At 43.8% G+C, this 15,185-nt stretch overlaps 1 protein-coding gene across 2 annotated transcripts; it reads right to left on the bottom strand.

Annotated features, from left to right (window-relative positions):
- Positions 1-62: 62 nt before the first annotated feature.
- Positions 63-11,219, bottom strand: LOC125543721. Of its 2 annotated transcripts, none has more exons than XM_048707179.1 (11): positions 9,331-11,219; positions 8,498-8,728; positions 7,697-7,826; positions 4,889-5,041; positions 4,539-4,777; positions 4,367-4,436; positions 3,822-4,028; positions 2,760-2,989; positions 1,979-2,057; positions 1,761-1,898; positions 63-758 (listed from the first exon to the last, which is right to left on the bottom strand). In XM_048707179.1, exons 1-11 carry the CDS (start codon positions 11,070-11,072, stop codon positions 747-749), a joined length of 3,231 nt encoding a protein of 1,076 aa, XP_048563136.1. In that variant the 5' UTR covers positions 11,073-11,219; the 3' UTR covers positions 63-746. The 2 variants fall into 2 exon arrangements, with proteins under 2 accessions (XP_048563136.1, XP_048563137.1); XM_048707180.1 differs by having other exon boundaries at positions 4,569-4,777.
- Between the last annotated feature and the right edge of the window lie 3,966 nt (positions 11,220-15,185).

Genomic DNA, 15,185 nt, shown 5'->3' with positions numbered 1-15,185 from the left:
GGCTATAATACCATTCTTCAAAATACAACTTGGAACTTCCAAAAGCACAACAGGTCAATAGCTGTAGATCAAAATATTCATCCATGCCAACTTATTTGTTTGTTTCAACAAAAGAATCACTCGTTTGGTCCAGTTTTACATACAACCGTAAACCTCAAGGGGAAAAACTCTCTGCCCTCTTCCTCTTGCAAAATCATTCTAAGTATACAATCAACAAATCAAACAAATCATGTGCTCCTGCCACACCTCGTGTATTTACAGTGTTCCTCTGTTGCTGATTTCATTTCCAGCTGCTTCAACAAACTATGCACAACATCAGATACATATGCACATCTTCTTTACATGAAAAGGTAAGTTGGTAGCGGTAATCCAATATAGTATACACCCTGCACACCAAAATGGAAACTTGGCAGGCAGAAAAACTTTCACAGCGGTGATTCACCCATGAAGACCCAGATCTGCAACTTCCTGGGTTCATAGTACTCATGCAGTCTAAACCTCGCAATGGGAGCACCGGACATGCCAAAACTCACGTTAGTCAATCATTCAGCATGAATAAGATCACCAGCATTCTTGTAGATACTCCCCATTATACTTCTTTACTGTACCACTTCATAATTATCACAAAATCCTATCACCACTTCTGTTTTGTACAAACAAACACTATACATCACTTTGATTGCTCCGAGGGCAGCCCTCATGTTCATGTGCACTGCTTGTACCATTAATCCACGTGCCCGGTTCCATCATTTGCTCTTCTGTACGATATATATCAGGCACCACAATTAGAAAACAACAGGTATGATTGCTGCTTTGAAATCAAACAAACAGAAACTAGCCTTGATGGATGAAGAATTAAAGCTATCCAACTAATTTCCATTAAGAAAAATACTGGAGAAATAAATAAATAAAACTCTAGCCAAACCATTGTAGATCATCATGATAAACTAAAAGTTGAATATGTTAATGCCACTAAGAACTACAATGTTGATTTCCATACTAACATCTGTGCAGACTTTTGCAGATGGAAATATCTGAATGGTTCTTCGACTTCGTGCCAGCCTCAACTCTACTTTTCCTTTTCTCTAAAAAACTTTACCCCATAAACTTGATTCCACTTTCAAGTTCAGATTCCCACCCAGGCAAACCATACAGACTCCTTTGAGTCCACGGCTCCACACAGAATTCTAAGAACTTACCTTGGAGGTTCGAGTTTCTTAAGTTAATTGATTGATACTTCAGTATTAATTTTGCTGAAACTGCCGTAAACAGCGGTCTCTTGAAATTATCAACAGAAGCGACACAAAACATTAGCACTGCAAAGGTGGGCACTTAACATGGTTCCAACTTGAAGTCCTACTGTTACTAGCTAGTAGCATGTGCTTGTGCCAGATGTTCATGCTGACTGTTATTAACTTGCCTTATAGCTTCAAATTCTCAAATACCTATGGCATGCATAACACTGAATAGTTCCACATTCAGATCTTCAAAAAAGAGAATCTCAGATTACACTTGATTATTAACAAAACACAGTTTAAGTTCATTCAGAAATATCAAAGAAAATGCAAGCCTTTATCATAACAAGATAAACTAAAATAGAAAACTGCTCTAATCTGACATGTCACTCAATCTAAACCAACATAGAACATTATTAAAAGAAAACATCAGCCAATATAAGAACCTATATTCAGTTTTCAATAGATAAAACTTACAAAACACTAACAAGAGCAAAAACACCCAGAATATGACAAGAAACCTACCATGGTAGGGTCCGAAAGTATAGCATATGCTTTCCCAATTATTTTGAACAAATAATCAGCATCTCTGCGGATCGCATTCACAATTTCGCTCCATACTGTATCATCGATATTTTCACTTCTCACGAGAAAATTACCTGCCTGTGCCATAATTAATGTTAGTGAACAGAAGAAATCAAGAAAGATGACATACTTGTCTACATGAAGATCGAATATAGTACTTTGTCTGGATGATGCCTTAATGCTGCTTTGCGGTATGCTCTTTTTATATCCACAGCAGAGCAGGATGGCTCAATTCCTCTGCATGGAAAAGCAGATCTCAGTCAGACATTCCAGGTGTGTTTCCAGGAAGAGACATTCAGTAACTAAGTTCTTCCCACTTTCGCAGAACAAAACTTTGGAACTATGTTCCAACATGCCCTATCCACATTGCTTTCCAACGGAAGTTCCTTTCCATAGGGAGCAAATGCATGTAATGTAATTCTAAATGCCCAACTCCCCACTTTTTGCAGTAATATGGAAAATAAACTGTGACTACTCACCACTATCAGAAATGATTTTCATAACTACACACATGAAAGAAAGACACATTCATTGCACAAGGTGATGTCATGAATGACATGATAATAGTGTAGCATTTTCATCTAACTGCTGCAGAGCTTATAGGTAAAATGATAATTTCACTTTAGGAATAAGTTGTAAGTCAGAGCGCCCTTCTATCAACTTAATCAATACTACCTCTCTTTCTAAATATAAGACATGTTGGCAGTATAAAGTAAACTGCCAAAATGTCTTACATTAGTGAACAGAGGGTGTATTAATTTACAGCATTGTAATTAATGGAGGTTTAGAAGGACAAATTGTACATGTCGAAGGATGCAGCAGCAACAAAATTAGACACAAAGATGCACGGATAGATATTGCATAAGTATAGGTCATTGTAGAAAACATGATTGTGTATGTTCTACTTCAAACGAAATTAGAATAAGGACAGAGGCTTACAATATCAGATACATATTCAGTGATGTCCTTTTTCTGGCATCACGCTCCAAAGCAGAAAGCCTAAGATTGGCTCGGTGTAGATTGTTACGAACATTATCTAATTTTTCTGATGGCATGGACATATTTTCTTGTAGTTGTTCCTCAAGAAGAGAAATTAGTCTTCGAAGATCATTTTCTGCCTGATCGTAGTCCCTTATAAGTTCATACAAACTAGCCCTTCTAGAAATAACCTACAAAACACAATACATTAGGAGTGTTTTTCTTGGTTCTTTCTTATTTCATACTCTTGTCCCCCATTTTGTGTGCAAAGAAGGCTTTGGGATAACATCTTCTCACAGGTCTACAATTTATCTAAAAGTTACTTGACAACATAATTAGTCAACCAGCTCTATTCAAGACTTATCCAGTCAAACTTCCAACATCATAAAAACAGTATGTACAGTGGATATAGAAAATATAACTCAATGTGAAAGGTTCAGCCAAAAGAATCCAGTAATAACTCAAGCAACCACATAGATTTTTAACTTAGTTGCTCACACCATTCATATGAAGAAATTTTCCCTACTACAATGGTGATGTCAACTTCATCTGATCGAAAGGATGGAGAAAGCAGTAACTTTGCATAAAACATACAAGGTTATAACTGGTAAATGGTAATCCAGAAAGATCTCCAAGCTTCGGGTTTCACTGAATGCAACCCAAGAACACGCATGTCATGCATAGGAAAATGAAGAGCAGGACATTACATATTGGAGCATTCCTATGCCCATGTGGTAGTAAGCCAAATCCAAAATCAAAGTATTATTATCTACCTATTTTTGGGCAACTTAGACAAAAAAGTACCAAATCAATACATCGCACATCAGAACGTTTAAGGTGGAGGGAGATGTTCACCAGATGGGTTAGCAAGAATAAATGCATGCCCTGCCAAAATACTTCATGAAATAAACAAGGACATTTATAGCACACCATATCATACAGACACTTTTGGCCAGAATCTAAACAAAAATAGAGAGCATGGTTAAATTTTAGTTTGATAGAAGATGAGGATCTTTCACCAACCTTACAATAGCTAGTGTCAAGGGCTATAGCTAGCGAACAATCTGCTATGGCATCTAAAATTTGGCCCATTGCTTGGTATGCAGCCGCACGGTTGCCAAAACAGATTGCTGAAAAATGTAATGACTCCGCGTTGCTCAACAAAGCAGCAGTATAATGTTCCACAGCCTCTGAATATTTACCAGCTTGAAAAGCTTCATTCCCAGCAACCTAAAATGAAGAAAATAAGAATTTCATGCCTCTAGTGCAAAATCCTTGCAATACTTGTGGAATCAGGGATATTATGTATGTACATGACCGAAAGACAATGCATGGTAGATAGAATTTGGATATAGTGGGACATCATATGATTAGACCAACACAGCATAGACAACCCGTAAACAAAATGCTGGATAGTTTTTTTTTTCTAGAACAAAAATGTTGGATAGTTGGAGTATTGGACATCATATCTTAGATAGTGAGGCTGCGATGATGCAATTGATAGCCTGTGACGTGTCATCAACTAAATCATCCATGGAAGTGAAATAATAGAGGCAGAATGGACATACTTTAAGACGCAGTAGTTCAGAGATTGTCTTCGAAAGTAATGAAACTGATTGTTGAGACTGCTTCCCGCACCTAGTCAATATTTTCACAAATTTAGCAAACCATATGAGTAGTAGTGACATATAGAACATAAAACCATACAACACTGACATAGAAATCTTCACAAAATATTACTTGTATTCTGCAGGTGTTGTTTGCTCGTACTTTTTCAAGAACTGATGAGCCTCTTCAAGTTTTCCTATGAAGAAATATGACTTGGCGATAAGATAATAGCGCCAAGATTTCACAGAAAACCCGTAGCTGTCCAAGTTAATGTTTTCTAGATGCTCATCAAGACACAGAGGCACACTATTTCTTTCTGCCAGTTGCAGAGTTTCTTCACAAAACTGAATTAATTCTTCATATCGCCGCAACTGCCAAGCCCCATTAAAGTAACAGTTAAGTAATACACTTACTAGCTACAGTAGCAGTCAAAACTTGGCAATATGGTATGTAGGAAAAACAAGTTTACCGTAAATACAGACCAGTAACAGGGCTTCTGCTTTCATTTTCATCAAGTTATCTGAATGAATGCTTATGGACAAAGCATCTGTGATCATTTGTAAGGCACTTGGTATCTTGTCAAATTCCTTTTTAACAAGATATTCCTTGGATTGAAGCATGAAAGTGGATACTTTCTGTCCGCAAATGACAACAACATACTGATTAGATAATCAAGTTCCATTGCAAAAGTAAATTGGTTCGGGTGGCTTTTGACCCATCATAGTTCACATCAATAATCAAGTTCCATGTAACAAAAAAAATTGATCAAATATTTCCTGGAAAAAATGCTATATATGGTTGCAGAATCATATAAACTTTATTATCTAAGATTCTATGATAAGGCATTCCACTATGAAAAGGACAACAGAAATGCAACAAAATACTTAATTGATTACTGAAAGGAAATAAGAAAACATATAATCAACCATCACACAAAAACAAATTTAATGTAAGGAAAGTAGTTTAGCAAGAAAATAGGTAGGCTATTGTAAGTGCATCTAGTGCCCCCTTTGTGGGTTTTGGATGATTAATGACAAAACAGTTAAGAAACTAATGTGTTTGTGAATATATAGAGGTGAAAGTCCCTGAGGATTAGGTTTAACCGTGGAATATGACTCCTAAAAATGTTGTAAGAACATTGAAGCCTTCAGAATGCCCATTGAAGGATTGAAAATTATTGTGAAGACTTTTGTTTACTAATTTATTTTTCTTCATTTGAGTCGTAGGGCAACATACTATTAGCAGTGGTCTAAGTGAAAGTAAGATTCAAGTCTTCGTGTGTGTGCACAATCGAACCGAGTTCTTCAGAGAGTGAATACTTAGAAATCTCTTTCAAAGTGAGTCATTTAGCCTTGGTGCCGAAGTTAAGTCTTTGGGACACTTGGGTTAAATTCATCACTGAGTTAGATGACTTGTTCCACAAGTCGGTCCATGCGCGCTTGTGTTTGAAATTCATATCGTTAGCCACGTGCCACGTGCACGTTGGGAGTGTCTCAAACGGTCATTTCAGCCCCCTTGGGTTGCTCGCCAGCTATAAATAGCCACCCTACCCCAACCATTTGTTGTTGGCTGCTCCAAGTGAATTTGGGACAAGTATTGCAACCCTTCGTCCCAAATATTTGAGAGAAATTCTAAGTGAGGAAAAAAAACACAGAGCTTAAAAGTATCAAGTGATTAAGCATCACCGAAGAACTTGATCAAACCTAACTTTGACTTGTTACTCTTAAGGACTGTGCATCCTCTAGATGGTTAGAAATCGTTCAAGCGCGTCCAAAGTGTGGAATTGCCGAACAACAAGCTCTTACCGGTCCGGAGATCACCGCAAGATACCCCAAGTAATTGGGTGGGTTCCGAGGGCTTAGCTCAAGGAGAACAAGGCGAAGACTTGTGTGTCTTCAGAGTTGTGGCTCAGCCTCTCCAACCCAGGCATAGAACTGTGCCAGCAGTTTGAACTGAGGTAAACACATCATTGTGTCTTTGTCGAGCAACGGGTTCTAATTCCTCGCTCCTATTTACTTTCCGTAATCTGCCGATTTTTGAAGAATTTCCTCTTCCTTCTTTCTTTGTGATTATTGCAAAGTTATCTAAGTACTTTCATACCTTTCCGCTGCTTAAGTTTTCGTTGAAGTGGTGTACTTTGTTTTCTCAATGAAGACTTTGTCCGTACTTAGGCTGTTAGATTTACTCGCATCTATAGCTCGTTTGTCTTCTGCTCCTGTGATAGCAGGTTTACTTTAGTCATGGTTACCTAGTAGGTTTGCCGCTTGCCTCGTGATTTATCTAGTTCTTCTACTAGATTTCCTCTGAACTGTGGTGTTGTTGTCCTGTTATTCTTCTATTTAGCGAAGTATTTTGTATTTCAGAAGAATTTGCTAAAATCTACCATTCACCACCCTCTGGTTGATACATTTGATCCTACAGCGAGGCATTAGAGAGAGTAAGTCATAATCAAAGGGAGGTGTGTTTAAACGGTATTTTCTGCTCATAGTCATCTACTGAACATATCATTGCATCGTAGGGGCAGAAGACAGGTAAAAAAAAACACCAGGCATCTTTTTCATATTTATCATGTATGTAATGGGCTAAATGGAAATAGCTTCGTAAAATTTTATCAGAAACTATTGACGAATTCATTTTTTACCAACGGATCTTCTAAATAGATTAAGCTATGTGATACATTCCAGTTTATCCGGTGTGTTCAGCAGAACTGCAACAAGTTGGGAGCTGTACGAGTGCTTCATTGTGATGGAGACTTAGAGGAGTTGTGGATGACACATGGAACAAATTGTGAAGCTCTAGGAGAAGCAGTACCATTTAACAGCTTACGGGTAGTTGAATGAAAAGTGGAAGCGGCTGATGTAACAGAGACCGCAAATTCTCAACACAAGATACTTTTGAGCATAAATCCATCTATGCTTTGGAAATTTGTTAAAATTCTGCTGTGAATTTGTCTTAATTTCTTGTATATTTCCCCCAACAATATATACAGTTTTTAGTACTTTCCAGTTGAAGCCGCCAGTCTACTAAACTATGGTAATCAACAATTGCACTTAACATAAGCATCCCAGGAGTAGTTATTTTGCAATACGGTTCCTCGATAGCTCGTAAAATCATATTTGAGAAAAAATAATCTCAAAATCATGTATGCTTCTGGTTTCGCAGTTCTCTACTCAAAAGTCAAAACTCACTCAAAGTAGCATAAAGGGATACAGACTAATTCTACAGATTCCACAGTTCCTCAAGTTATGATAACATGAACAACGACAGTATAGCACCAGAGACGAGCCTACCTGAGCTTTTTGTAGACCATCAGAAGCCTCTTCTATGACTTTACGATCCAAGCTTGCCGCATGATTAGACTTCAAACAGATTTCAAAACCCTTTTGTGCTTCGTCGACATCCCCCAGAGCAAGTAGACAACTATACACATTTAGCCGAGCATATTGATTAGATCATATATTCAGCAATATTATACAAGTTATATAACAAGGGCAAGACACTTATGACCAATTACATCCACTACTAACTCCTAACATCAAGTAACCACATTAAGTTATGGAGTTCGAATTAACAAGGCTATTAACACTTTGCAAACCAATGTCAACTGAATGTACACAAACAACAAGGAGTAGAGTTAGGCATGTTCAGGCAGTACTCAGCCCTAGGTATCATTTAACTACAAAACATGAAATGTTTCTTTCCTCTGAGATCTGAAATTCCTAAGAAAAAAACAATTGAATTGGATATTTCCTTAAGAACAATATCTAGTTTTTTCTCCTTCACCAAATAAAGGGCAGCCCCAGTGCATGTAGCTCCCGCTTGCGCAGGGTCTGGGGAAGGGTCCGACCACTTTGGGTCTATTGTACGCAGCCTTTCCCTACATTTCTGCAAGAGGCTGTTTCCAGGACTTGAACCCGTGACCTCATGGTCACAAGGCAGCAGCTTTACCACTGCGCCAAGGCTCCCCTTCACCAAATAAAAAGTTTAAGAATTATGATGCAAATTCCAATTGTTTAAAGAAAAACTGTATATATGTGAAAGTTCACAAATCGGTGATTTGTCAATGTAACAGCCCTAGGTATTCATCTTACTTGGCAGCTCTGACTTGTGCCTTGAGAAAGCTGGAATCAATTTCAGTAGCTTTCTGACAATCAGAGAGGGCATCTCTCATCCTACCGAGAGATATCCGGGTAGCTGCACGATTGCTGTAGCACAGCATTAATGCTTTCTGAGAAGCTTGATTTTGAGAAACAGAATTAATCCCATGGGTATAGCATTCCTCCGCCTTAGCTAACTGTCCTGCAGCATAAGCTTGGTTCCCCCTGGTGCAGAATAAACAATTAAGCTTAAAATGCACCAAATATACAGTTAAAGCAACAAAAAAGAAACTCTAATCCCCTTATTCAAATCAAACCAAAGCTCAACATATTTCAGTTTTAACTGTTGATATTTCATAAACTACCACTCGTGGGAATTAATTCTAAGCCAGCAAACTCCAGAATTATCAAACACAGCACATGATCCATAAGCATAAACTTGATTACATAGCATGAGGAGCGGGTGTGAGAAAAAGGCAAAAGGCTAACAGAGGAACAAATAACTGAATTTTGATTGACTGAGATACATCACGTTGGTTCTTGGTTGGAGATAATTTTCTTTCTGTTAAGGAAGTTCTAATTTTCTTCTGTTATGGAAGTTCAAGCACAATTGCAATCCTTTCAAAGCTTGCTTTCAGATTACTGCAGATATTAAACTGGTGTCCACTGTCCACAAAAAAATAATCATATTTTGTGCTATTTGCCTATTTCAGAAGATATAGTTGATATAACTGTGACATTTGCAACTGTGCAGGCACAAGTCATTAAACATAGTATGTAAGTTCATAAATACGCCTGTAACAAAATATGAAAGGTTGTGTAGACACCTTATACGCCAAGTTTCACAATCCTCCTGATATCTAAAGTTTCCTGTTTTTGGACATGTTACTACTGTAGATTCTGCTTTGCTGTATTCGGTCCATTGAGGCGCTAAAACTGTGTCTGGCTGGCTTGCTGAAACTTTTGTGTGTGCAAAACTAATGGCAGATGTAGGAAGGCTTTGAACAAAGTTAGTATGAGTCGTCATTCCTTCAGAACTTCTATTCTGTTGTCTTTGTGAGCCCAAATTACTTCGATCGAAAGTAGATGAAGCAAATATTAAGTCAGAGTTACCACAACTTTCCAAGTTTGCTGCAAAAGTAAGCCCAGTTCCATCATGGCTACTTTCTGCTGTTTGCGTAGCATCAGCTACCTCTGGGCCACTGTTAACAGAACCCTCTAACCTGAGGCCAACTTTTCCAGATTGTTCCATACTAAAGTTTGTTTCCGGAGTCACTTTTCCAGAAAAACTGTCAGCTGCAAGGACATTCCGCAATGAAGAAACCTGACGGGTTGAGGAAAACTTCTTTGGTTTAACTGCCCTTCTATTCATGCTCATAGCCTTAATCACTCCCTTGTCTCCAGATGCTGAATTGTGGTCCTGTAGAGTAAATGATCTCTCATCGAAAGATCGACATTCACCAAGTCCAGATGCTGCACCTACTTGTGTTTGCATACCATCAGGCAACTTTGTGAAAGAAGCCTTCACAATGTCATCTTGAGCTCCAATGCTAAAAGGTGCAGTTTTCGAGGCTTTTTCTGTTTCATGGACTTGACAAGGTCTGGAATGTTCTGAAAGACCAAGTTGTTCAGAACTGCATGTTACCTCCTCTTTATCAGATGAATCCAACTTCTTGAAATTACTTTGCTCTGTATTTGCAGCGAACAGACTATGTTGAGCACTAGCAGGTCCCCCGAAAACAAACAAATCATGTTTGACATTAACACCAGTTGCAGAAAGTTTGCTTCCATCCTTTGTGAAGTAAACTTTACCGACAGAATCTCCTACGGATGAGTTACCACAGTCCACGGGGACTTCCATGGAGTCATTCCTGTCAGTACATTTTGTTGCATTGACCACTTGACCAACTAATGATGAATTTATTTCCGTACTCTTGCACCCTACCGTCTGAGAGAGCATGCTACGCCCTTCATCGCACTGCTTGGCAACACCATGAAGAATGCTCGGACGAAAAACCTCATGTGACTTCAAATTGCTTTCCGAGGCACCAAAAGTACCCCGAGAATTTATCTCCAGCACGGAATCATTTCCTCTAGAAACGTGAGCACGGTCATCTCTTTGCTTGCCGGAAGAATCATCTTGTACAAGCTCATCGGCTGCTGTAGAGAGGCTGCACAACGAGGCAGCACCGGATCCAACCGAGGAGCTTCTCTTCATCTCCGATCTCGCCGAGACGCCACTCCCAAAAACAAAATTAGCGCCACGGGAAGAACCCCATGAGCCCGCCGACGCCGGATCCTCCGCGACGGCGCGGCTAGACGTTTCCGCGCCGAAGACGAAGGCCGAGGGGCGTGATCCGCCTGCGGTGCTCGGTCGCGAGCCAGCGCCCGCAGCGAAGCTCGAGAGATCGCCGCCGAGGCGCTGGCTGGGGGAGCAGGAGGCTCCGGGGTGGTCGGAACGAAAGGGGGCGGCCTGGCGCCGCGGGCGGGCGACCCGCGACCTGTGGGTGGCGGCGGGGATGGTGGGGAATGGGGCGGAGGCGGCGAGCGGATCGGGCGAGGGATCCATCGGGTGGGCGTCACGGAAGAGGAGAGCGTGTGCGGCGGAGGGCGGCTTTACGTCGGCGGCCGCGCGCGGGCGACGTGGATTTCGTTTTCCGGCGGGGCAGGGGTGTGGGCCATAGACAGATAGAGAGAGACGGGAAATGGATTGGATTGAATTGAACTGATCTGTACATACCCAGCTGCTGCATTAAAATAGGAAAAGAACAGAAAATGGTGAACGTGCCGACACGTGCATTACATGGTCAGCGGCTCGCCCTCCATGGCATGGTATCCCACCCTCATCGCAGCCATCAGGCCAACTCCACCGCGCGATTCCAAATGGACATCCGGTTTGGTCAGATTTTGTTCCTTTAAAGTGTCGATGGGTTCGCCTATGTCCGCATTTGTCTGATGGGTCATAGGTGCACCCAACGCACGGCCACATCTAAAAACCTGTCCTGGGTGGACGTGAATAAAAAAAATTAAAAATTTAAATGAAATGACTAAAAAAGTAAATAAAAAAACATAAAACATATTTATAGAGATTACGGCCACAAAACGGCCCAGTTTATCAGTCCACTTAAACGGCCCAGTTCATAATTAACATAAAACCAAAAAAACGCCTCCCGCGCGCTCCTACCACGTCTGTCAATGTCGTGGCCGTCGCCGTCACCGCTGGTGTCGTCGTCGTTGCTGACGAGGTCGATGTATTCCGGCAGCGTCCACGGGTGGGCCGGCGGTCCGTGGTGCATGGGGGCGGCGGGCCGCAAGGTGGCCGGTGGTGCCTGCACCACTTCCTCCCGAGGCGAGGCCTCCCGCTCCGGCGACCGCGGCGGCGTGGGGCACCAGTTCACGGCCCCCAGGGCGGCCGTCATCTGCTCAGCGGAGCACGACCAGCTCCACCCCTGGCCCACCAGGTCAGGGTGGAACTCGGCCACCGGCGGCTCCTCCACCACCTCCTCCCGAGGCACCATCTCCGGCTCGGGGATGGCGACGTCGCCGGCCGCGGAAAGGGCCATCGTCGCCTCGAGGTCCGCCCATTGGCGCTCGTCGTGCGTGTGCATGGAGTCCTCCATCGCACGCGCCATGAGTCGGGCCTCCTCCTCCGCCGTCATGCGAGGAGGTGGGGGTGGCGATGGAGATGGCGACGGCGACGGCGTGGGCGTCAGGCCGCGGACCCGCGTACGCCCGCGCGCCTGGGGAGCCGCTCGGGGCTCACGTGGCCGCTGCGGCCCCCTCGACGTGCCGGCGAAGAACGACGCCCGCCGCACGTCGTGCTCATCGCGGAGCCACGTGTCCCACAATGGCGAGTCGGGGCGTACCTCTCGTCGTAGTAGAGGTCGTCCGGGAGGAGGCGGCGCGCACGGCCGCTCTGCGGGACGGGCGGGATCGGCACGCGGTTGGCCGACAGGTGCCAGTTATTGGGTAGGTGGACGTCGCTCCAAGGCAGCGGCGTCCTCGTCTCTCAATAACGGCGGCAGACGGCCGCCTCGATGTAGTGTCGGCCGCGCTCGCCGGCGGCAGTGGGCGCGATGGAGAAGGCGGGCGGCATGGGGGCCCGACGTGGTGGCGATGGCGACGCGGGCTCCTCTTTCTTCATCGAGCCGCGGCGGCGTCCCGACGAGGAACCAGCGTCGCGGTCGTGCTTGCCTTTGCGGCCGGAGTTCCAGAGGCCCATGGCTGCGGGCGGCCGACCGGCGAGTTCTTCACTAGGGTTTGGGTTCGGCGCTGTCGGGTTTCGAGGAGGCCGCGGGGTGGCGTAGGGCAGTGTGGATGACGACCCGTCCACGCTTCCCACTTAAAGAAGGACGATGACCGTTCGACGTGTGGATGACAGGTGGGGCCGCCCCCTCGTGCGCATTGATGTGGGCGTGTGGGAGGTAGGTGGTCGCCTGCCACGCGGCCCCGACACGGACGAGGCGCGCGTCCGTTTGGTGTCTGTCACGACCCAAACCCGGCACAAGTTTGCACTTGAAATAGGTCGGCCCGGACACAAAACGGATAAGATGGGTCCGGGCCGTCGCGCGCTGGACCGCCTACTTTGTCTATTTTACTCCAAACAGACGGGACCGGACATGATAGGGTCGCGCGGTGGAGTTGGCCTCAGGGTCAGGGTCTCCAACCAACCTGACAAGGTTAGTAAAGCTTTCACATGTTTCTTTTAGCTGGAGAAAAAGTGTTCTGGAGTTCTCAGTTTTTAGGAAATCCAGAATGTTACATTTAGATCTTGCCAGGTGTGTCACAGCCTATATCTTAGAAACGTGTTGGCCCAGGATTTGAAGAGTGTGTATTCAAATTCTCAAAGGAAACCTAATTTTTTTAGAATGTGTGGAATTAGTGCCAAAAAGCCCAATAAAAGAATTATTGCCCATATTTGGCATACACTGTCGGTGTCTTAAGGGTAGCTATAATGTGGCCAAATAATGATTTCAAAATCCATTTTTGGCTTTGGGATGGCTCCCACTAAGTGCATCTCCAACAGATGCGCAACCGTGCGGCGCGCTAAATTTTTATAGAGCGTTGAAATAGCATTTTTTGCGCACAGCAAGGCGCTTGCTCCAGCTGTCGCTGCAAAATATGGTGTGGCGCTATAGCTCAGTGTGCAAGCAGCCGACGATTGAAAATATGATCAACACATGTCCATTTGATGTTTCAAACATTAAACAAGTGTGCAAAATAAGAGCAACATAGCATAATTCAATTGCATGGCATAGTTCAAAATCACCCAACCAAGTTCATTACAAATAAAAGTTCACATAAACAAATGGCACATCAACAATTATGCCACATCATCATCATCATCCTCTTCTTCCCCCTCATCCGAAGACAATTCTTCCTCCTCCTCTCCATTTTCAAGCGCCGCATCGTCATCAGGAGCTCGGATGGTGTTCGCAAGATCTCCAACAGCATAATGCGAAGGTATGTGAGGCACACCGGAAGCCATGCGTCCACCCATGTCACTCGGAGGTGCTCCCATGCCTCTCGTGAGAGACCGAAAACTCATGCCTCCCATGGTAGCTCCTAAGCCACCCATGCCTCCCGTAGGTGCTCCCATGCCTCCCATGCCATCTATGGTGGCTCCGAAGCCACCCATGCCTCCCATGTCGTCCATGGTAGCTCCGAAGCCACCCATGCCTCCCGTAGATGTCCCCAAGCCTCCCATGGTAGCTCCCATGCCTCCGAAGCCTCCCATGGTAGCTCCCATGCCTCCCGTGGCCATGGCTCTTTTTTGGACCAAGACTACATCACAGGAAAGATTAATGTACTCATTTTTCCTATCATCGAGGGTAGATGTGTCCATGAAGAACAAGTACTTCTCCCATTCCAATAATCTAGCTCGCTCCTCCATGGCCAATTTCTTCTCCTCCAATGCCACCTTTCTCTCCTCGGCCGCCACCCTCCTCTCCTCAGCCGACGCACCTTCGCTCCTTGCGATCATCCTCACCTCGTTTGCTTCCTTTCGTGCCTTCACAATAGCTTCCATACCATTCTTTAAATCATCATCTCCTCTCCTCTCTTCTTCTTTTCTTTTGCATCTTTCTTACCTCCATTTGGTCTTTTTGGCTTGGAGTAGGCAACCGAGTTTGGTGTAGGGCTTCTCTTGCCGCCATCACTTGATGCCTCCTCCTCATCATCATCATCCAAATCAATAGTTGCCTTGCTTTTCTTGCTCTCCTCTTGGTCATCACGGGGCTTCCATTTCTCTTCATCCTTCAACACATTGCAGCAATGGGGCAACACAAATGGTCTCCCTTTCTTGACCTTCCCTTTCTTGGTCTTCTTCTCTTCTCCTTGAAATAGGTTTTGTGCAATAGTGAGCTACAAACAAAAGAACAAGTTAGCACTTGAAACACCAAAGAAGAAGCATGAACATGGAAGGAACATACTATCTCTATCATTAGTGCCACTTGGATTTATCGTGTCAACCGCCTTAAGTGCCGCTGCCCACCTTTGACAATCTTTGTTGATTGTCGACCACCGGGAGCGAAGAGATCTATCAGTGCGGTCAAATTCCACTCTTGTTGCGTATATCAAAGTGTTCCTTCATCCGGACCCAATATGTACCTCTACTTTGGTCCCCTCCAACGTTGGCATCCATAGACACAAGCAACCATGTATTGCACAGTAATATGTCTTC

Source organism: Triticum urartu, chromosome 3 (genome assembly GCF_003073215.2).
Source record: "Triticum urartu cultivar G1812 chromosome 3, Tu2.1, whole genome shotgun sequence".
NCBI lineage: Eukaryota > Viridiplantae > Streptophyta > Magnoliopsida > Poales > Poaceae > Triticum > Triticum urartu.
The sequence above is the reverse complement of the archived record's forward strand: the minus strand, read 5'-3'. Positions and strand labels throughout refer to the sequence as shown.

Coding starts and splice junctions, on each gene's coding strand:
- LOC125543721 (XM_048707179.1), bottom strand. CDS start 11,072: ATGGATCCCTCGCCCGATCCGCTCGCCGCCTCCGCCCCATTCCCCACC. Junction 4,437..4,538: donor ACAACACCTGCAGAATACAA/GTAATATTTTGT, acceptor AATATTGACTAG/GTGCGGGAAGCAGTCTCAAC. Junction 1,899..1,978: donor TAAGGCATCATCCAGACAAA/GTACTATATTCG, acceptor ATTATGGCACAG/GCAGGTAATTTTCTCGTGAG.